Genomic DNA, 24520 nt, shown 5'->3' with positions numbered 1-24520 from the left:
TGTAATTCTTGATCTTATTGCAACAAAAAGTTGCCCTAGATTCTTTTGCACGTGTGGAGGAAAATAGCCCCAAAACAATTCTTAATTTGCTTGGTTTTCTTCTTGTGAAGTTGCAGAACCAATAGACTTCTTTCTTCTCTTTTTCACACTTCTTGAATGATGAATGGATGGATCTCAAGTGTGATCGACTTCCTTTAATATATGGCTTCATGTCATTGCTCGAAGGCGGACTTGTCTTGGAGGGGTTTTTGACGCTATTTTAACTTAAATAAATATCTTTGACTTGATACATGATGCCCAAGAGGGTCTTCCATACATGACAATGACTCAATGACAAGCCCTAGAAGCACTCAATGGGTGCTTGACCTATAAATTAAATAACCTTGATGAAACCTGTTATCACTTAAGAATTCTGATTTCAAAATCGCTCACATCAGTTTGATGGTTGCAAGTTTCAAGAAGAGCCAGGTATTCACAGTCATAATGATGATTGTATTCATTGCATGAGAAACAAATCTGCAAGCTTCCAATTTGAATTCATTAAACACCAAGCGAGGCAGCTATCAAGCGAGGCAGCTATCAAGTGAGGCAGAGATCAAAGCTTGAAACAATTACCACTCAAGAAGGAAATCAAAGATCTGAAGATACAGCTAAATCAGCCTGAAGTCTATCCTCAACCAAGAAAAACTACATAGCAACCTCATATCATATGGAAGAGTCATTTCAAGGAAAAGAAAGCTCAAGAAAGCTAAATTTTGGCATTAAACTGTGTTTTTGGAATTACACAGTAGTTTCGTAGCGCGCTACGAAACTGCTGTAGGTGATGCCTAATACACAGCAGTTTCGTAGCGCGCTACGAAACTGCTGTAGGTGCAGTTTTATGACTTGATGGACCAATTTTGAGAGACAAAAAGCAAATATTTGTGAAGAAGGATTTCTGAAAGGGAGTATTTACAAGGTTTAAACATCCAGCAAGGGCAAAACAAGTAGCAGAAGGTCGAAGACAAGAATAAAAAAGAAACTCTAGAAAAGAGGAACTTTGTCTCCTAGTTTCTACCAGTCAACTTCTAGAAGAGTTTCTGAGCAGTGGAAAACTACTCTCTGAAAAGTGAAAGAGGTTTTCATTCCTAAGATACTAAAGTGCAAAAACCTCTTCCACTTTCTTCAAATTGATTATGAGCTGGGAGAAAAGGGTGACCAAAGTTGCGCTACGAAACTGCTGTAGGTGCAGTTTTTCATCTCCTGTTTGACAACTGTTTTTCAAAGACTTATTTTGGGCGGTAGGAACGATGTTTCAAAAAACCAAGAGAGGTTTTTGTTCAGAATGGATTGATTCAAAAAAGCCTCCTTCAGTTTCCTCAAATTCATTATGAGCTGGGAGAAACGGGTGACCAAAGTTGCGCTACAAAACTGCTGTAGGTGCAGTTTTTCAAAGAATCAAAATTTCCTGTTTTACACGTCTTCTTCAAGGATCGATTCTGGGCAGCTGGAGTAGTGTTTCAAAAAACCAAAAGAGGTTTTTGTTCAGCATGGATTGTTTCACAAAAACCTCCTTCAGTTTTTCCAAATACATTTTTTACGAGAAGTTATGACCTCTGTCCCAAGACCTATTTTTCAGCCAGAACAGAGCAAGGGATAGTTTCCTGTTTGACACGTGTTTTTCAAGGACAGATTCTGAACAGCTGGAGGAATGTTTTAAAAAACCAGGAGAGGTTTTTGTTCTAGACAACATGGGCTACAAAAAAATCCTTCAGTTTCGTAAAATGTGTCATGGATGAGGAGATAAAGGCTCTGTCCCACGTGCCATTTTCAGGGATTCTAAACCTAAAAACAAGGAAACATGTTCCCTAATTTCTAGGGTTTGTCTTCAGCAGTCAGATGACCACGTGGGAGGCTTCATCAAATTCGACTTCATGGAGTGTTAGGTGTCAAAGAATGCTTTAAATGTTTAGATAAGGATGTTGTAATCATAATAAGGAGTTACACTCCTAGTTGTATTAGGTCACTAGCACTCCTAGTTAACAGCTAGTTCTAATTAATGGTTGGTTTTATGGTTAGAATAGGTGTCACTGATGGCAAATTCGAATTCTCTTGATGAGGGATGATGGAATCCTAATTGTAAATGCTTTATATAGAGCAAGAGGTCGAATTAGCAAAGGGTTGGAGACTTTTTGGCTCAGCTGCTGCTCTATGTGCAGACTGTGTATATTTTTAACCTAATGCAGATTTCTACTTAGACAACTCAAGATTCATGAAGAGTTCTTGTATGTTCTTGTTATGATGTCATCTTCCAATACTTACATTGCAGTGGTGTTTACTTATGATACTCAGAACTCATCACTGATGCTCTGACTTCCTTCATAGATAAACTTACTATGTTTCACTGTTTTGTATTGTCATTTCTACACTCGAACTCTATAATGCCTTGACTTCCATGCTAGGTAGAATGCTTTGGCTTCACTACTCAGGATTCATGAAGGATTTCTTATATTCAGAATGTGTGTTGTCCTTTCCTTAGTTTGTTTACAGTGGTATGGATGTATAATCACTCAGAATTCACTGAATGTGCTCTGATTTCCTGTATGCATCTATAAACTGTGTGGTTCCATATGAGTGTATGTTCTGAATATTCAAATGCTGAATGCCCTGACTTCATGTTAAGCTGATCTTGTTGTGGTACTGAAACATACTTTGACTCCATAGCCCAATGGTAGCCAGCCTTCATCTTTCAACCTATAAACATATACAATTACAAACCATAGAGTTAGCCATCTATTCATATCTTTAATCTAAATCATTAACCCTTTGAGAGAACCCTCTCAGGCTGAGGAGGCTAAGCCTCAGCCTAAAGTAGGTCTGAAATAGTTACTTGAAGTCTTCCTGGTCTGCAGCCTTCCAGGGCCTGATTTTGAGATAACAAAACCCATGCATCAAGAATGATAATAATAAATTTTATTTTTCTCTTTACATCAAATACATAAAATCATGATTACATATGTCATTATGAAGACCGAACCTAGTTACATATTTCAACACTCCCTCTTAATTAGGGAGGTATTCATAATCCATACAAGGTACTTGGACATTCTCAAACTGAAGAATTCTCATAAGAAGAGTCGGATTGGTAAGCCATCTCATAAGCTATCTTATTAGCTTATACTAGAGCATCTCATCATACCAACCAACATTGTCACATAGCAAGGCCTTGACTAACAACTCTATCTCTCCACAAGATCAGAGCACAATGTTGGTGAGACCAACGACTGATAGACAACATCATCGTTGTCTCATAAGGCACATACCCCAACTCGGGTGTTCAAAGGGTATGTCCTTTTAGGAAAATTCCTATCTTGGAATAACACATCCTCAAGGAATTTCCTCTTCGACTACTCTTGTCTATTGGATGCCCTACTGCATCCTCAAAGAGTATCATAATCAATCTCATATGCTTACCCAATCCTCCATTCTTTCTTCATAACATGAAGACAATAATGATGTGTCTATCTCCCCCTCTCGACTAGGGAGGATATACTCATTCCTATAAAATGAATATACACAAGCTCCCTCTTAACCAGGGACTTGCCCAAGCTCCCTCCCAACTAGGGACTTGTTTCCTGCTCTTTGTTGGAGATCATGGTACTATCAGCTGCTTGTAGGGCTTCTCTTCCCATGTCATGAACTTGCATCTTCTTCATCATCACTTTATCGTAGGGCATCGACCATCTTCTCCATTACTTTCCCTTTAATGAACCATAGGGTTGAACCAATAGTCATGTCATCCTTCTCTTTATCAGAAAGTGATCTTCTAGTCCACATCTGGTTTTTCTTCATACAACTACCTCTTCCAAGTTATGTCTCTTTCAGGATCTTCCATCCAGTCACATGAATACTAGTTGTAGGTGAGATCTACAACTCTCTTTTGGTATCCTTGTTCAACCCAACTAGATGATTTAAAAAAAATCAAAATGAACATCGAATCCAAGTTACCTTTTATGATGGCCTTTCATCATGACATCAACTTCTTGCAACATCAACACCTTGCACATTCATAAACACATCTCAAAGACTTTCAGTGTCAAGGGTCTCCTTCCTTCACAGACTTTATTAAGGTCTTCATATCATTTCTATGGATATGTCATAGCTAATTCTTTTAGTTATCGGATGTTGATCACTTATCTTATCTTACGTGACTATAGTTGCATCTTTCAAGAACTCTTCTTCCTTTCTTCACATATTGCTTCCCCAAGGATTTCTATACACAGTTGCTTCATCTTGTCAACCACCTCATATTCCCTATGAGGTCATATTATGTTTATTTCAGCTTATCAATATGTGAGGTAGATCAAGGTATATGCCTTCATGCATATTTCTGAAGGAAGAGATCCTTCTTCTTCGACCATGCGCATGAGATAGAGCATTCAACCATGCTATCTTCAACTATATGATGACATGACTTAATCTATCAAATATATACTTATCTCTTTTCTCCTTTTGGTCATCTAGATTTCTTTCGACAACTTCCTTTCCTTGCTTGAAAGTACTTCAACCATATTGACATGCTGCACTCCTTTGTCACCATACCATCATCCTTCTAAACAATGGATCCCACACAAGGTGGAATGTAGACTATCAACGAGACACTTGCTTCTTCCAAGTAGAGGTGAATCTTCTTATAAAGATTCTAGTGAAGGATCTCGATGATCCTCATTCTGCAAATGCTCCTTAATAATGATGATGTATGATGACCTTTCTATCTTCTATTATGCTAGATGACTTTCTTCCAACCATATATACTACTATTTCAGTTGTCTTTTCATGCTTTCAATGAGGATACCATGAGCTACTTCCTTTCTATCATGATGATTACTACAACCATGTAGACTTCTACTTCAGCTATCCTTTCAAGCTTCTATAATGATGTCATGAGCTCTTTTCTGCTTCAATCGTATGCTTCTAATATGATGCATCCTGTCATACTTACAATGCTTCTTATCCTGACTGCAATCTTTAACCATAGTAGAGGTCTTTTCACCTCCTACTTCTCCTTGCTATGTACCTGAAGATAAAATGTGTGAGAGACCTTAATAGTGAAGATCTATCCCTTCTTCCTTCTTGGATTTCTTCTCATCAGGTTCTTCTACTTCTTCGGTGATATGGGCTTCATTCCTTTCTTTCCTTTTCTTGTTGCCCTTCTTGAGTTTAGGACAATCTCTCTTGAAATGCCCATATTCTTGACATCCATAACATTGGATATTTGACATATCGATCTTCTTTTTTTGAGGACCAAACTTCCCAAACTTTCCTTTTCTCCTAGCCATGGCAGTAAATGCTTGAACTTATTCATTTGATCCAACATCGCTTTTTGCTTTCAACCTAGTTTATTCAACCTTACATATTGGCCAAAGTTCACATAAGGGGGTGGCTTCCTTCTTTCCATATATACTTGATACAAAGCTGCCCCATTCATCAGGTAGTGCATTGACCACAACAATGGTCATTTCTTTCTCAGACATTATCTCCCCTAACTCTTGTAGTTGGTCTCTTATTTGTGATACCCTCATAAAGTATGAGGCTATTCCTTCTTCTTTTGATACCTTCATTTTGTATAACTTAGTTCTGAAAGATATCACTTCTCTTGCAGTGCTCACGGAAAATGGTTCTACCAACTTCTCATAGATTTCTTTTGGTGTCTCCATCTTTGCTACATACGGGATGAGAGAATCCTTGATTGATTCTATAAGGATTCTTTGAGTCCTTATTTCCCCTTTCATATACTTCGATAGTGCTTGAGCTTCCTCTTGAGATGGTTTGGAGATTTAACGCTTAAAATGTCCAATAACGTCATTCTCTATGAGGATCAAATCTATCCTCTTTTTCCATGCAAGGAAATTGATGACCCAACCAGTTTGTTGCATTCCTTGCAGAATCAAGTCATTTCGATAGTAGATTCAGACATAGATATAACGATACTTAATTTGTTGGGAATCATGATTGCTGTTAGACCAAAACCTGCAAGGGTTAGTCAATGATCGCATTGCCAGAGATAAGGATCCACGAGAGGCGGTTAGTCCATGTCACAAAACACATGGGGAGTGTTGGTTTATCCAATGCCCAACAATCTCCCCCCCAATGCGAGTCGGGTGTGTATCGAACTCGTGACCTACGCTCTGATACCACTTGTTGGGAATCACGATTGCCGTTAGACCAAAACCCACAGTTGTTAGTGAATGATTGCATCGCTAGGGATAAGGATCCATGAGAGGCGGTTAGTCCCTGTCACAAAACACATGGGGAGCGTTGGTTTATCCAATGTCCAACATACTTTTCAAGTGAAGTTGCTCCTTTGATGTGATATCTTCAACTTGATGCTTTCTTGATTTTGATGATGATTGATGATGTATGCTTCCTTGAATATGACAATACTTCTTTTTCTAGAGATGTCTTTCTTCAAATTTGCTCGAAATTGTTAGTTTTTGTAGCATCGGATGTGTTCTAGCCACAAACTTTGGTGGAGAAGCTAAAATACATGTATTCACCAAAACCCAGAAATCGTTTATGCAAATTCCACCTAGAGATGGATTAATTAAAATAATTAATCATTTTTTAACATTTCTTAAGTCTAAACTTAGGAAATATGATTAATTAAAGGGTATTAATTAAGTCACGGTGAGAATCTTCTAGAAGAAGACATGGATCGAGTTCTAGTTAATCTTGGCCATCGATTATGTTTTAATCTTGGCTGTTGATGTCTCAATGAGAGATTAAGAAGAAACTCGATGGGGGTTGGAGAACGCACTCGAGACACCAAGGCAATTACTTAGTTGCCCAGGCAGATCGATTTTCTCAGTGGTTGAAGTTTAGCAGAGGAGAAAGAGCCAGTGGGTGAGTGGCATGGGAGAGAGAGAGGGCATCAACATTGGTTCGGGAAGTGCAAGACAAATTCAGGAGGAGATAGTGTGAGGAGAGAGGGAGAGATGCAATCCACTAGAGCACTGTGCAGAAGATGATGTAGAGACACCTACGTATGGGCAGAGGGTCCATCTCGGGGTTAAGGTGTCACTATGGAGAGTGAGAAATTTGTTTCTAAATTTCTCAGTACTTTCCTCTGTTTTGCTGTCTAAATTCTTGTACTTGAATTACTGTTGAAGAATTAATAAAGAAACCCTCATCTGCGGCATCAGTTTTCCCAAATTGGGTTTTTCTAGGGTCATTTGTCCAAAAATCACTGTGTCAATATCTTTATGAGTGTGCTAGAATTTCTCTAATTTTCCAACATTTATTTTCTTCCGCAGTATTTGTTTTGTGAAGGTTGCAGTATATATGTTTCAATATTTTCCGTAGGAAACTGCAAATAATTTGCTTAATTAATTTAACAAATAGAAGAAATATTATCATTTACTGCAGTAGGATTCCGGGTTTCGGAATTTCAATCGAAATGTGATCCCTTATTCAAAGAGAGAGAGATCACCTTGATTTCCTTGATGACGATGGCAATTCTTGTTGTTGTTGTTGCTTCTAAATGATATGATTCTTTCTTCAAGATGATGTGTAGACTAGTCCTTCTTGATGGTTTTCTGCCCTCTTTGATGTTTTAACTTTCTTGATACTCCTTTTGATGATCCTTCTTCACACTGCCTTTCCTTGTCTTGTCACCTTATATATGATACCATGTTGAGAAATCTAGGGGCAACTAGAGTAGGCGATATCTCTTACTTTGATAACTGATTGTGATGTATTTTTACTTAAATTGATTAGCTTCTTCTTTCACTTGATTATAATTACTAATTAGTGTTCTTATCATCAAACAACTACCAACAACCAAACAATAAAGAACAATGAGACAAGAGGACACAATATATAAGCTATCAGCGAGGGCCAAAAGCTCGCCTTTGAGAGGAAAACCCACAAGTACTCTTCTCTTCTTATAGAACTTCAAATAATGAATTCCAAGACCTATGACCCTTGACCAAGACCCCTCCAAGACCAAGTCAAACCTCCTTTTGATGAGTTTTCCTTCTCAAAGTCAATGCCAGTCAAACTTGCCTCACTTCTTCAAATTTCGGCCTCTTTTCAAAATCTCGACCTCTATCACAGGTCTGCAATTCTTGGTCTCCCTGTAATCTCTGTGGTTCCACACATGTGGACGATTTAGGGCAGATTTGTGAGTCTTCTCTTCTTCGCTTGGGTTAATCCTTCTTCCTTGACAATTCGGCTTTGCAAACTGATCCTTTGACACCTTGTTTTGGCCTCCTAAAGTGACTGTAATTCTTGATCTCGCTGCAACAAAAAGTTGCCCTAGATTCTTTCGCACGTGTGGAGGAAAGTAGCCCCAAAACAATTCTTAATTAGCTTGGTTTTCTTCTTGTGAAGTTGTAGACCCAATAAACTTCTTTCTCCTCTTTTTCGCACTTCTTGAATGATGAATGGATGGATCTCAAGTGTGATCGACTTCCTTGTATATATAGGCTTCATGTCACTGTTTGAAGGCCGACTTGTCACTTTATGTAGGCCGACTTGTTTGACTGTAGGCCGACTTGTCTTGGAGGGGGTCTTTGACTCTATTTTAACTTAAATAAATATCTTTGACTTGATACATGATGCCCAAGAGGGTCTTCCATACATGACAATGACTCAATTGACTTGTTGACTCAATGACAAGCCCTAGAAGCACTCAATGGGTGCTTGACCTATAAATCAAATAACCTTGAGCATGAAACCCATGCATCAAGAATGACAATAATAAATTTTATTTTTCTCTTTACATCAAATACATAAATTCATGATTACAAATGTCATTTTGAAGACTGAACCTAGTTACATATTTCAACATGGGGGCATGTTATGTGAAAACTGGGTTATGCTGGTACATACCATGTTTGTGAAAAAATGCAATGAACTCATGAATAGAAGGGAACTTCATGGTTTCATGATGGTTATCTCAAGATCCTTCTGCTCATATTCTCATAGCTCCTTTACAATTTTTTTCTGCTAATAAATTGCTTTTCAGGATATGCAGGAGAGGATGTCGTTGTTGCTGCAACTTTGTTGTCACAAACTTCTTGTTGCAACTCCATTATACAACCCAACTGCTACAACTCTTTTGTTGAACTCCCATTACTGCAACTTTTTTGTTGTGTTGATGCTATTGCAACTCAATGACCAAAAGTTAGTTGTTACAACTTTGTTATTGCACTTCCATTGCCACAATTTAGCAGTGAAAAGCCAATAATTGTAACTCTGAACCACCGTTGCTGCAAATCCGCTTCTCTAGTTCCAATAGCTAAATGGCTGACGATGATTCTTGTTGTGACACCATGACCAGACCAAGATGTAACTTTGGCCAAAACCATTGCTGCAACTCTAAACTCCATTGCTGCAACTCTGAGAATGCGGCGACGCGGCGATTCTGGGATTATGCTATAACTTTGATGCTAATGGGTATCCTAGCTATCCTGTGGGGCCAATAGATCAGCGTGACAACCATCATAACCACTTATGGTAATTTAAAAGGTATGTGTCTTGAACTGTAGAATCAATAATATTGATTGGCATTACCTAACTTGACTTTGATTTGGAACCAGTTGCATCACTCACTGTTCCCACCAAGCTATGACATGATTACCTAGATTGCTCCCTTCCATAATTGGAAACCTCCATCCTCTTGATGGTGCAGTCCATTTTGCAGTCACACTTTGCATGAGTTATGAGTAGCAAGAAAGGGAGGCTTACTCAACCGCATAGAACCTGCATGGGAATTGTTGCTAGAAGTATATGACTATATCAGTGAAATATTTCAACAGGGAAGTTGGATGGAGTGTATAAATAGATGAAGTCACCCTTGAATTTGCCATAAAATTTAGTGAAAATAGGTATGTAGTGGCATGGATAGTGGTGCAAGTGACAGAGGAGGTGATAATTGAGGTAATAGGGCTTGCCCGCATATGAGATTGCAGGTATCATCAAAGAAGGCTAAAGCCTGAAATCTTGCAGTAGTTCCTTGAGACAGAAGTCGTGGATAAGAAAAGAATGAGGTTTGAGAAGAGGTCATTGTTGGGTCTTTGGGGGGCATATAGCTCTAGTAGTGCAGTGATACTTTACTTGCAAAGGCCACCACGAAGTTACATACCTACAACTCCTTCATTTACTGGACCACCTGCAGTATGGAAGACTGATTAATTTACCGTTTTTCCTCTGAAGAGTGTTGCAGAACATGACCTTGCTAGTGCAAAAATCTGCCCCACTGTGAGAGACCCTTTCACAACATGCATTGCATAGAGAAGGCATGGTTTAGAGTGAAGTGGAAAGAGCACCAATAGAATTAGAAGCTGCTGCAGCTTTGTCTGGAGAAGCCATAGTTATTGCAACTTCGCCATGAGACAAAACAATTGTAGCTCCATAAGCTACAACTCCAGAAGTTGCTACAACTCCAAGAGATATAGCCGTAGAATACATTATTGTGACTCCACTAGCCATGAAATACCCTGGTGTTCCAATTAAAGAGGAAATTCTTGAAGTTTTTGCTACATCTCCACAATGAAATGAAGGTAGCCCTGATAGCTACGTGGAGATAATAGTGAGCAAAGCCCCAACAAAGAGATTGTGAAGAATGAAGAAAATGACAACTTATGTTCGTGTCCCAAAGAGGAAAAGGACCATGTATACCCCCACTGTTGTAACTCAAAAAACAAAAGAAGAAAACCCTGCTGCTCCATAAGAACCAACAGGGGTGGAAACAAAAGAAGTTGCAGGAGAAGAAGAATCCCCTATTTCTCCACAAGAACTAGTAGGGGTAATGGAGGAAAGGAACTCTGCTAACACATAGGAACCAACATAAGTGATAGGGGATGTTATGGACTCTATTGAGCCTACATCTGATGAATATATGAGGACATGGGACCTTGCTGAAATACAAGAACCAACAAGGGAAACTCTTGGAGAAGGCCTTGCTACGATTCTAGATGTATACCAAGAAGAAGAAGCTCCAACTCCTAAAGAAGAGAAGGCCGTTTTTGCCCAAGAAGAAGAAGAAGCTGCAACTCTTGAAAAAGAAGAGAGCATTGCTGTCCAAGAAGAAGAAGAAATTGCAACTCTTGAAGCAAAAGAGACCATTGTTGCCCTAGAACTAGAAAAGACATCCAAGGTTAGGAGACAAAAAATAGTAAGTACTCCTCTGTTCATGCCTTTGTATACATCACTTTTAAGGAAGAATCAAATGCCTGAAATGGAGAATTTTAAGCTTCAGACCACTGACAAGTTGTTAACAGATGAATTGATGAAGGGTAGGACTTTTGAGAAGTTAGATTGCCTTTCCCATGGAAAAGATTCCTTTGCTGCATAGGAACCTCTCCCTAAAGCAAGAAGAACAAACCATACCTACAAAAGAGAAACCCAAGAAGTGGTTGTCCAAATAGAAGATACCAGACCTACCTTGATTGAGATATTTTCCAAAACTAAGGACAAAATAGTAGAAAATAAGGTCACACAAGCAGATATTCTTGATAGACCAAGTCACAGGACACGTCCCTTAGGGCCACGTCTCTTGTATTTCACTTGTCAGACATGAAATACGACCTAAGACGTGTCCAAAATGGTTTTTATCGTGTCCTCCAATCACAACATGAGTTTTCAATGTGGCAAAAATGTTCCCTAACATCTTTTCCTCTTAGGACATGTGTCCCACGAAAAGTCGCTCATAAAGTCTGTGCATGGTTCATTTTTTTGTTTTTTTCCGGTCATTTTTCGCCGTCGAAGCTCGCTGGAGTCACTGCTGTGTTGGAAATTGGTCATTGTTTGTTGGCTGGAGTCACTGTTGTGTTGTGTTGGAAGTTCCTTTAGCGATTCCCAACTGTCAACTTCACATCGACCTGGGTCCTGGATAATAGCATTCATGGTTTGGAGCTCGTGGTTTGGGGCTTAAATTTCTTGTTTTGGAGCGCGTGGGGCTAGGTCAACATTTTCTTGTATTCCATATGCCCATATCTATATAATTTGTATCAATGTATTCAAGTGCCTTTTCAGGTGCCGACTGCCATTCACGATTTTTAACTTTTGAAATAGCTTTCTTCATGGTCTCTATAGCTCGATTCATTTGCTTGTTCTCTAAATATCCATCCACAAACATTTCCCATGTTTTGAAATTTGGTTTTCCTCCTTTTTCTAAAACATGTTCAAGAATGACTCTGCAACTTGCCTTTTCAATCATTCCTTTTGTGATATAGGCATCAATTAGTACATTGGGCACTCCAATATCATAACTTAGGCCATCGAATTCCCACTCTTGAAAACATTTTTCAACTCCCTGCATATCTCCAAGTTTGACCAATGAAGAAAGCATGCATATATAGCCATTGTATTGTTTTAATTGCAAATTTCAATGGCTATAGAGAGTTGACTTAAATATATAGGGCTCTACCTAGTTGAGTCTATCTTGCAATTGCCCACATTTTCCAGGATGTGCAACTTGAGTAAGTCAGATTCATATACTAGTCAACAAGAGAGCTAGAACTACTAAGAAAGAAAATATCAGTCTAATGTCACATGTGCAATACGCCATTTGCCCCTGTTGAGATCCTTGATTTGGTTCTCAATCTATTTAATAAGTTAATAACATGAAGATTCAAGAATGAACATTGAGCTGTGAGCAATGAACATCATTGATGTAGTAAATTAATAAACTAATACTATATTTCGATAACTTAATATGGATCAGGGAGTATACTTCAGAATTAAATATAATATATATAACGTGTCCCTCGTGTTCTGTTTCCAGGGTCGTTGTGTCTCGTTTCGAATACTCGTATTTACGTGTCCTCCGTGTTTCGTGTCCTTGTGTCATGTGACTTAGTTGATAGATGGGTGAAAGCAAAACTTTGGAAAACACTACAAGGTATATCTGAAAATTCCTTGAATGCAACAACTGGAGTTTAATCTTCTAACTATTAGCAATTTATTTGTCTTCTCAATTAATTATTCGACAAATAATGATTAAATCACTTATGCATTCTTCACAATAAAAATGTTGTGGAAATATAAAATATAGAACTGAGAAATAGATGCACACACACAAAAATAACACCGTTGTTTTTGGACAAATGTCCCTAGAAAAACCTCGAAGGGAAAACCAATGTAGTAGATAAGGGTTTTATTATTATGCAACAATTTAAGAGAAATATTACAATTGGTTGCCCAACTGGAAAACCTCCTGACAATCTCTTGGCAAAATATTTGTAAGGCGCCCTTGTCTTCCTTTGCAATTGATCAGGCTCTCTCTCGACAACTCGCACTCTCCCAGGCTATTTGTACTGCCTCTGGGAAATGCGAACTGTTGCTCAAGATAAATTTGTACAACCCCGGATCTGCCTCTAGGTGAGACGTCTAGCCTCCCTCTACCTCTGGAAACTACTCGCTTTGCCTCCAGAACTCTGATCCGACAACAAGAAACTGAAACAAGCCTCTTCCGGTAACTCGCACTGGGGTTTCTGACTATTCGCACTACTCTATACGACCTCCTTTGTAGATAACTCAACCTCCTCTTTCTTGTCACCCATACACTGGAAATACTGAGGAAATCCTCCTCCGAAATCTATGCTCCCAAATCTCTACTGCTCCCTCTCTCTGATGCTTCCCTAGGTTCAATTGCACCCATGCTGAACATTGCAAACTGGGTAAGTCGAACTGCTCAAACTCACTTGATTTGATTCCCCTTCCCCAAGCCCTCGGCTTGCTTTTATAATTTTTTGTTGGGAAACCAACAACTAAGATCTAATCTCGATCAATGGCTTAGATCACTTTGACTCCATCAATAGAAGTCTCTAGAGCAAAATCGAATTACCTTAATTAATTAACTTTAATTAACCAACTTCCCTAAGTTAGACTTAGGAAATAATTAAATTATTGGCTAATTAATTTAATTAAGGTGTTTCTAAGTCTTATCTCATGAAACCTTTTTTGGGTTTTGGAGATCTCGTGTTCCTTGTTAGGATATTCCGACACATAGGAAATAGTTAAGTACAACTTGGTCTAGTATAGAGTTAGGTAAAGTGTGTTTCTTTACCTTGTACATTTTGTAACTTACAATCCAACGGTCACGATATGTAGTGATTCGACGGTTCATTCTCTCCTCGGTTCATTCTCTCCTCGGTATTACCGACACTTGATCCGTGGCTTGACACTCAATTGGTCCATGATTTCTATTTAAAGCGCATGGAGGGTCATTTGTAGGGTAATCCGTCTATGAGAGAAGCATATGTAAATTTTCATTCTTTTATTAATAAATTTCCTGAATTGGCTGCGTTGGCTCAGGTCGTGGACTGTTTCCCTCTTTGAGGGCTTTAACCACGTCAAAAATACTGGTGTATTGATCTGCGATCTGGTTGTGAGTGGTGTCCTTTGGTGTTTTGTCTGAGGAACTTACCCTGTAAATTCCTACATGGTATCAGAGCTATTTGAGGGCCGCGTCCGTTGGTGATCCAAATCTGAAGCCAGTAGAACTGCATCCGACTGCCGTTTCCTAGATCTATTGTTTCTGACTGCTTTCGGGCCGAGAGGACTACTCTGTTGTGTTGGGAGCATTTGTTCTAGTGAGGAACCCCTTTCGTTTCATGCGAAAAGGTTTCCGGTAGCCCTAGCTGCGTCATTTTTAAGATCTGGAGGTATACAGTGTTTATTTGCAGTTTACAGTTATTTTCTCTCTGTTTATTTCGGTTTCGGTTTTTTTAGCCTTTTTTTATTACCGGATCTATACCTTTCATTTTTGCGTATGCTCTTTGCCCTACGACTCTGTGCGATCTGGGCAAATCAGAAACAGAAAGGAAGGATTTTTCTCATGCGTATGCTCTTTTCCCTGTGCCTTAGTGTGATCTCGGAAAATCAGAAACATTGAGGAAAATATTTAGTTTCCGGCTAAAGCTAACTTTGAGCCGCAAGGTTCATTTTTGAAAATATTTAGTTTTTCGGCTAAAGCTAACTTCGAGCCGTAAGGTTCGTTTTCTTTGCATGTTCATGTTGGGTTTTGTGTTTTTTGTTTTGTAGGGAAAAAGAGCTTTCTCAAAGCAAGCACGCAACCCAAAGCATCACCCCCCCTCTCTCTCTCTCTCTCTCAAATTTTTTGTATAGCTCAATTGGTTCAAAGCTATTTTAAGAGAGTAGAGGTCTTGGGTTCAAGTCTCCATTTTGTGGGGGCGGACTTTTTCATTTCCGCACATTCCCGCACTTCGTTGGCAACTTCATCAACTTTTTTTCAAAAAGCCATAACTTCTTCATCCGGAAGCCATTTTCAGAGCCGTTTTTTTTAAACCAGCCTAATTTTTCGAGATCTATCCATTGGAACACTTAGTTTCAGCATCTTTAGCTTCAGTTTCCGTTGAAATGGAAAGTCAATACCAAGTTACCCTTGACAGCACCAACTACTTCCAATGGTTGTCCTACATTGAGGATTTACTTAGAAGTAAAGGTCTCTACAGAATAGCCTCAGGCCAAGAAAAGAAACCGAAGGATGAAGATAAGGCTGCTAAATGGGAAAATAGGCAAGATCAAGCACGTGGATTGATAGGGATGTCTATTTCTCCAGATCTTAGATTCCATATTGCAGAACTTGATACTCCTGATGAAGCAATGAAACAAATCAATAAAGTTTTTGGGATTAAAAATGAACTTAGAGCCCATCAACTTGAAAATGAGTTGCTTACATTGGACCCTAATAATTTTTCTTGCATTGAAGATTTCTTGTCCAAGTTCAAGACCCTTAGATATCTCTTGGAAGGTGTTAAAGTTAAAAAAGAAGATAGTAACCTTATCTATTCCATTCTTACTAAGTTGGGACCAGCCTACTCTGTGTTTGTTTCCACCTTCCATTCTACAAGAGAAGCCTTCATTTCTCAAGGAACAGACTACAAGTCCCCTTCCTTTGACTCTTTTTGTGATTCTTTAATAAGAGAACAAGAAAAACTCTTACACCTTGGTCTTCTTAATCTTGGAAACTCTTCCAAGAAAGCGTTAGCCGCCCAGCAGCAACCAAATTCAAAGAATCCTAAGAAGTCATATCCTAAAAGAAATGGTCCTAAACCAAACAAGGTTCCTAAGCAATCTCAGCCTCAAAATGAAAAATCATTTCAACAAAATGATAAGACAAATAAAAACAAATGGAAGAAGACTGATAGACATTGCAACTTTTGTAATCGAGATGGCCACTTAGAATCCAAATGCTTTAAGAAGATGGAAGCCTTGGAAGCAGCGATGAAGAAACATAACATCCATTTGGAGCAATCTTCAACTTCAACTTCATCTTCAGGAATGGCACTTTCTGCATGTGGTTGTCAAGCATCTCGGTCTGGCTATGCACTAAATGTATCTTCTTCTTCTCATTCTCATGAGTGGCTCATTGATTCTGGAGCTTCTTATCACATGGCCAAAAACAAAGCCATGTTTTCTTCTTTAAATGATTGTAACACCAAAAATATATATGTTGGTGATGATAGATCTCTTAGTGTTGTAGGGACTGGAACTGTTCATCTAGACAATGGTCAGTTTAATGATGTATTATGTGTTCCAACCTTATCCTGCAACCTTCTATCTGTATATCAGATAACTCATTCAGGTGAAGGTAAAATCGTTGAATTTTCACCTCATGATGTTGTAATCAAGGACCTAAGAGATCCTAAACAGATTTTAGCTACTGGCATTGCTGATGATTCTACAAGGTTGTATAAGTTTCACAACTTTGGGTCATCAAATCTTCCCTCAGTATTTGTTGCTCATAACGATGAAGTGAGCAAACTTTGGCATGAGCGATTTGGTCACTTAAACTATCGCTCCCTTCAGCATCTATGTAAAGAAAATATGGTGACAGGTCTTCCTATGGTATCTTGCAGAGATGGTGTTTGTTCCGGATGTGTACTCGGAAAACATCATCGGAACAGTTTTGAAAAACGTGCCTCTTGGCACGCCTCAGCCCCTTTACAGCTTGTGCATAGTGATTTATGTGGTCCACTTCCAGTTGTGTCATTCTCTGGCTGCAAGTATTTCTTAACTTTCATTGATGATTTCTCCAGACGCACTTGGGTATACTTCTTAAAACTCAAGAGTGAAGTATTTAACACATTTTTGGCCTTCAAGGCCTTTGTTGAAAAACAATCTGGACATCAAATTCTTAAGCTAAGATCTGATAATGGCGGAGAATATGTTAAAAACACATTCATCAACTTTTGCACTGAGAATGGAATTCAAATGCAACATACTGTTCCATATACTCCACAACAAAATGGTGTAGCTGAAAGGAAGAATCGCACCTTAAAGGAAATGGCTAATTGTATGCTACAATCTAAAGGACTTGGTCTTAGTTTTTGGGCAGAAGCAATTAACTGTGCAAATTACATAATAAATCGCACTCCTACTAAGGCTTTAAAGAATATCACTCCAGAAGAAGCATGGAGCTCAATCAAACCAGATGTAAGTCACTTTCGTGTTTTTGGAAGTGAAGCGTGGGCCCATATTCCAGATGAAAAGCATAAAGCTTTAGAACCTAAGAGTGAAAAATGTACTTTTGTTGGATATTTTGAAGATGTCAAAGGCTATAGACTTATTCCATTTAAGTCCAAAAATGTTATCATTAGAAGAGATGTAAAATTTGATGAAAATATATCGACTTGCGAGCCTAGTCCGGCGGATGTGCCACCTCTCCCTATCTCTTCTACTTTTGAAAACATTTCTTCTTCAGATGATGAAAGTGAGGATGACAATCCTCCCCCACCATCTCAGGATCCTCCTTCAACTCCTCAGCTTCCAAAATGGGTTCGTGCTACTCGAGATGCCTTCAACTCCTCAGCTTCCAAAATGGGTTCGTGCTACTCGAGATGCAACAGGTGATCTTGTCGGTGATCCTACAGATCAGCGACGCACACGTTCTCAGTTTGACAGAGCCTCTTCTTTACTGGCTCAAGCTCCAGTAAATTATGATCCTGACACCTTTGCAGAAGCTTCAAGCCATCCAGATTGGGAAGCAGCTATGAATGAAGAATATCATTCATTATTGGCAAATGATACATGGGATCTTGTTCCTCTACCAAAGGGACGAAAACTTGTTAGATGCAAATGGGTTTACAGAACCAAGTATGGACCAGATGGGAAAGTTGATAGACATAAAGCTCGTCTTGTTGCTAAAGGTTTTTCACAGGTTGAAGGCATTGACTACACTGAAACCTTCTTCCCTGTTGCCAAAATGAATTCTATCTGCCTTGTTCTTTCCCTTGCTGCCTCGTTCAAATGGGAAGTCCATCAGATGGATGTTAAATCTGCCTTCTTGCATGGGGACTTGCATGAAGAAATCTACATGGAACAACCCATTGGCTTTATACAAATAGACTCCAGCCTTGTATGTCGGCTTAAGAAATCCCTTTATGGTCTCAAGCAAGCTCCTTGAGCTTGGTATGCCAAAATGGATAACTTTCTTTTAGAATTTGGCTTCTCTAGGTGTCATTCTGACAATACTGTCTACACCAAGAAAGTGGGCAAGTCTCTTATCATTCTTGTTCTTTATGTTGATGATCTTATCCTTACCGGTAGTGATCCCAACCTTATAAACCATGTGAAGTCCAGCCTTAAAAAGAAATTTGAAATGACAGACTTAGGACACTTTCATTATTTTCTCGGTCTTCAAGTCTTGCAATCCAAGGAGAGTATTTCCCTTTCCCAGTCCAAGTATGCTTGTGATATTCTACGCCATTTTCACATGGAAGACTGTAAGCCAGCTCCTTCTCCCTTTCAGTCTGGAGTCAAACTTTCAGTCACTTGTACTTCTCCTGAAGTTGATGCTACCTTATACTGTCAACTTGTAGGGAAACTTTTGTATCTAACCCATACTCGTCCTGACCTTTCCTTTGCTGTTGGCCTTGTTGCTCGGTTTATGCAAAACCTACGTGAAAGTCATTGGAAAGCAGCTAAAAGAATACTACGTTATGTTCGAGGTAGAGTTCAGTTTGGGATTCATTACAGTGCCGAAGCAGCTCCTCTATTGGTTGGTTTCACTGATTCTGATTGGGCTGGTGACCCCGATGATCGGAAGTCTACTGCCGGTTATGTGTTCACTCTTGGTTCAGGACCTATTACATGGGCTTGCAAGAAACAAGGTGCCATTTCTCTTTCATCAGCAGAAGCAGAGTATCGTGGTGCCGTAGAAGCTAGTAAGGAAGCCTTGTGGCTTCGTCAGATCCTGTCAGAGTTTGGCTTTCAGCAGCAGCATCCGACTACACTTTGGTGTGATAATCAAAGTGCCATTCAGCTATGCAAAGATCCAGTCCAACATCAGCGCAACAAACACATTGAACTGCACATGCACTTCATCAGAAAGCTCATTCATGACCATGTTCTTGAAGTGCAATATTGTTCAACAGATGATCAAGTTGCAGACATCTTTACAAAGGCTCTCACAGAGGCGAAGTTCACTAAACTTCGATTTATGGTTGGAGTTCAGGAAGTTGTCACTAAGGGGGGATAGGCTCTAGTGCCTCCTTCCTTCTCCTATTGTGTCATATTTGTAAATCCTTCAATCCTATCCCAAGTTGTTCTTAAGGGGGGATGTTAGGATATTCCGACACATAGGAAATAGTTAAGTACAACTTGGTCTAGTATAGAGTTAGGTAAAGTGTGTTTCTTTACCTTGTACATTTTGTAACTTACAATCCGACGGTTCATTCTCTCCTCGGTATTAACGACACTTGATCCGTGGCTTGACACCCGATTGGTTCATGATTTCTATTTGAAGCGCATGGAGGGTCATTTGTAGGGTAATTCGTCTATGAGAGAAGCATATGTAAATTTTCATTCTTTTATTAATAAATTGCCTGAAGTGGCCGCGTTGGCTCAGGCCGTGGACTGTTTCCCTCTTTGAGGGTTTTAACCACGTCAAAAATACTGGTGTATTGATCTGCGATCTGGTTGTGAGCGGTGTCCTTTGGTGTTCTGTCTGAGGAACTTACCCTGTAAATTCCTACATTCCTTAGCCTTTTAGACATCATAGAGACTAGAACACCTGTTCCCTGCTGCCATATCCATAAACTAACAGTATAAACATGCTCCATATTACCAAAGAGCTATGAGAAGGAACTTAGCTGTTTTTATATCTTTTGAACCAAGGAGATGAACATTTTGCTAACCCAGATAGTGACAAGAGCTGATGAGACCAATTTGCATTGGTCGTTGGATAAATCCTTTTTTATTATACTGATCCAAGTCTGAGCTTGGTCATTGGAAACTCTGGGCTTTTTTGGGGAATCCATACTTATTGTAGAAGCTGTGGTGAATCTTAGTAATTTTTAAAATAGCAAATATAAAATGTTTGGCAATATTTTTGTAGAACATTTCTAAAGATTTTATATAGTTTCAAGAAAAATTGGGAGTAAAATAATTTTATCCTAAAATGGCAAATTTATCCCCTAAAATTTTCTATGTTAACATGATTCGTGAATGTGATGATCCACTACTCAGCATGTAACAATTCTTGTACTCTGATCCATTGTCTCCATACCCTTGCTGTCCTTCACACCCCCATCATGAGCCTGTGATCCTTCTTTCATATATTTTTCCCATTATTCACCTTCCTCCTGCGCCTCCATTGTACATCCCACACACACATCTATATTGCATCACATATAAAATTACAATATGTAAAAGTTAAACAAATTGAAATGCTAAAATAATATGCAAACATCTTAATCGTTTGATTTCATTCTAAATTTCAACTAGTTACTTCAACCAATTTTCCTTTTATTCCTACAAATTTCACAAGATGCTTTTGTGTCCTTCAAACTAAGTCTTACTCTCTAGATTCTATTCACACTTTCGTCAAGGGATGTGTCTGATGGTCTATCTCATCTCTGTTGTTTACTCCATGATGCAACTAATTTATACCATGTCATGGCTTCCCATTCCATCGGCAAAAAGTCCATGCCATTTTTGGTCCCACATCCTCCTGGATAATAGATTTGCACAGTTTTTTCTATGGGTCATTCTATACAACAGATAGTGACTGGTTAAACCCTTTTCAACCCACATCTTATTTACAGACAACATACTGAAGTTACAATGGCCAACCCTCCAAGGGAATAAATGTGGATTTCTGCACGTTGGGATTGCCTTTTTCCATTTTTAAAGATAGCTTTACATAGAGTTAGAGGAACAGGCTTATGTGGTTCTCTGCAAATAGACTCACTCCCTTATTTGTGGAGAAAGATTTGAATCTTATTTACCTCAAAGGCTCAAACAGCTAGATATTTCAAACTTACTTATTTTCTTAAAAGCGTGCTCTCCAATGTTGCTAGGCTCTAAACCAAGGTGTTTTCTTTTCTTTCTTTTTGTTTCTTCTCCCAAATATGGGTCTAAATATCCGAAAAGATTTCAAAGCTGTACTTTGGTCATCATCACTGTTGCCTTACAAAAGTGGATTGTGTTACAGGTTTGTCTCTTAGAAGCAGGTGGCATGGCATCCCAGCTTGTCCGTGAGTGGATGGGTATTCAACAGTTTCCTGTTGCTACTCAGACAGCACTGCATCGAATACTTGGTAAATTAAAGCAGGAGGTATGATGCATGGTTCCAATTTGTGTGTTCTTTGTGCTGATTCGTGTTCCTGTTGCTTTTATCCATGTCAAGGTAGGTATGCCATAATTGTGTGAAATTTATGCAGAGTGTGGATACTCTCACCATCCTCATTTTGGGAAAAGGTGGTGTTGGAAAGTCTTCAACTGTGAATTCTATTGTTGGGGAAAGAGTGGCCATTGTCAGTGCCTTCCAGGTGTGGATTTCTCTGCATATGCACACCATTTTAAAGGGTTTTCGAAGAAAAATTAGCTTAAATGTTGTAAGCATATTGCTTGAGAATAAAGTTGTTATGGGGTGTGGTTTATAGTGGACTCAATTAACTGGTTTGTAATTGACACTTTAGTGTCGTTTTCATGTAAAATGTGCAGTCTGAGGCAATGCGACCCTTAATTTGTTCAAGGTCAAGAGCGGGCTTTACACTAAATTTAATTGACACACCGGGGCTAATAGAAGGTGGTTTTGTTAACGATCATGCTCTTGATCTTATAAAAAGGTACCAAACGCTTGATATTGCTTCATTGAGCCTATGTCATATATTGCAACTTCTTGTACACAATAGTCTGTCCATTTTAATATCTCTAGGTCATTCTCAAGATTTGTTGTTGAAGTGTATTAGTTTAAGATATCACAGTTTTTATAATGGTTGTGATTAATGATTTCATGGTGGGTCTTCAATCACTTTACAAGAGGGGCTCTAAATCACACTTATTTGTTGAGGTTATCATGGCAGGTTTCTTATAAACAAGACTGTTGATATCTTGCTTTATGTGGACCGGTTGGATGGTTATCGAGTTGATGGCTTGGATTTGCAAGTCACAAAAGCCATCTCTAAAAGCTTTGGGCAACAAATATGGCAAAGAGGTATAGTGGTTCTGACACACGCTCAGTTGTCTCCACCAGATGAGCTAAGGTATGCTGACTTTGTTGACAGAAGATCGGCTATATTGCAAGCTGTAGTCCGTAAAGCTGCTGGATTCAATAAAAGTGAAGCTCAGGTGATTATATATAGCATACATACTTCTGACAGAATTTGGAATTGCTTGCTTTAGGTATATGAATAATTTTGTCATGGTCAGTACTGGGTAGCAATTCATTAACACTCAACTATTATCAAAGTTTTGGAGATAGTTATTTGTCAAAGCTGGGTAATTCTGATATATATATATATATATATATATATATATATATCTATCTATATATATATATATATATATATATAATTTATTTATTTAACTCAGGTGATTTTATATGGTTTACATACTTCTGACGGAATTTGGAATTGCTTGTTTTAGGTATATGATAATTTTTGTCATGGTCAATATTGCATAGCAATGTTCATTAACAATAATCTATTATCAAAGTTTTGGAGATAGTTATTTGTCAGAGTTGGGTTATTCTGTTTTTTTTTTTTAATTTCTTCTTTTGAAATGGGGCTTTATAAATAGTTATTGTAATTATTGTAATATTGGCTATGCAATTGTTAATTGAATGCTTGAACTAGTCCATCCACAAGAATTAAGAATATCATTCAATTTTATTTGAGGGTGGCTAGGTTCTCTTTTCTCTAAAGGCAGATGTAACTTTGTAAGTGACTATCTTTTCTCTATTCTTTAGTTTGATATACATAATATCATTACACTTTCTTTATCAGCGTGAAAATGTAATGAAATCATATTACTCTGTGGATTCTAATCAATTCTAGTTTTATGCTTAATGCATAAATACATGTCAATGTGATTTTTTGACAGTATGCTATGTGTAACTATAGTTATAGTCTCTCCACATTTTGGCTGTTTTCCATCAATAAAACCAAAATATACAAAGGAAAAATTTACTAAAGTATTTGCAAATCCTTTTACATGTTCGAGCACTGATAATTCTTGCTTACACAAAGGGAATCCTTGCTGAGAGCAACCAAAGACCAGATTGGATAATGACATTTGAAGCATTAGAACTTCCTTGAGAGAACATTGGAAGAAATAATGAGGTTGTGAGGTGGAATGAGTCAATTCTCATCAAAGCGAATACATTCTCTCCATTTGCTCCACTCAGGCCTGTGTCGTAGGTGAATTGTCAAGTTATTTTTGGTGCTTCTACTCTGTGATCATATGAATTCTGTTGAAGGCAATTTAACATTACAATAGCTGATACAGTTGCAACACACTACCTTTCTCATGCCTGAATTCAGCCCTTTGTCCTTATCTCCCATTAGGAATATTTTAGCATATTTTCCTACAGGTGATATTCAATTGCTTCTTGCATTGTCACTGCATCTGGACTGGAAGCGATTTTCTGCAGCCACCTATATAAACCAAAAGAAGTAGTTATGCTCCATTCTCCTTTCCATTTCCCTGACTAGGAATCCAAAATTAATGACTCCATTCAAAATCTCAATAAGTTTTATTACTGCACAATCTAGCATCTTAGTGCGAAGCCTCACTAAGCAATGTAGATTGAGAGCAACAATAGGAGAGTTACTACTGTCACCTCGGAAACTACTCTGCTCATTTTAGTGGTTGGACACAGTTGACAACAAGGGAGGCTTCCCTAGTAGATTTTAGGGATCAAGTAACCCAATTTGAATTAGGTTCAATGCCCCTTGAGGGTTCTACAATAAGATTTCACATGGGAATAAGTGTGCAACAATTAGGTTTTGGGTGGATAAAGGTATAATTCCAAGCAATGTTGTTGGAACTGGTGGAACCGGCTGGTCTGATTGGTTTGAGGTTTGGAACCAAAAATGGTCAGTTTGGTACCGAACCGGCCTTTTTTCACCAAACCGACCGATTCTGTACCAAACCTGTTGGTCTGTACAATGTGACCAAGGATGTTCCAGACACAATTAAAAAAAAAGGAAAAAGGAATTGAGTGAGGCAGCCTAATATTCAAGAGTAGGGCCCTACTATTGCAATGCAATTAAAAGTAATGTTA

The 24520-nt window shown here is 38.6% G+C and overlaps 1 protein-coding gene across 3 annotated transcripts in view; it reads left to right on the top strand.

The window, feature by feature from the left end:
- LOC149160113 (translocase of chloroplast 34-like) overlaps nt 1-24520 on the top strand; it is a 316875-nt gene that overhangs the window by 73489 nt on the left and 218866 nt on the right. For all 3 annotated transcript variants that reach the window (XM_089436620.1, XM_089436621.1, XM_089436622.1), the window contains 4 exons: nt 21446-21568; nt 21675-21782; nt 21958-22082; nt 22320-22584. In XM_089436620.1, coding sequence (XP_089292746.1) covers nt 21470-21568; nt 21675-21782; nt 21958-22082; nt 22320-22584 — 597 coding nt within the window. In that variant the 5' untranslated portion in view covers nt 21446-21469. The remainder of the gene's footprint in view (nt 1-21445; nt 21569-21674; nt 21783-21957; nt 22083-22319; nt 22585-24520) is intronic.

The sequence above is a fragment of the Pinus tabuliformis genome, chromosome 5_2 (genome assembly GCF_031772625.1).
Source record: "Pinus tabuliformis cultivar Carrire ecotype Pingquan chromosome 5_2, CPIR1, whole genome shotgun sequence".
In the NCBI taxonomy this organism is placed as follows: Eukaryota; Viridiplantae; Streptophyta; class Pinopsida; order Pinales; family Pinaceae; genus Pinus; species Pinus tabuliformis.
The sequence above is the reverse complement of the archived record's forward strand: the minus strand, read 5'-3'. Positions and strand labels throughout refer to the sequence as shown.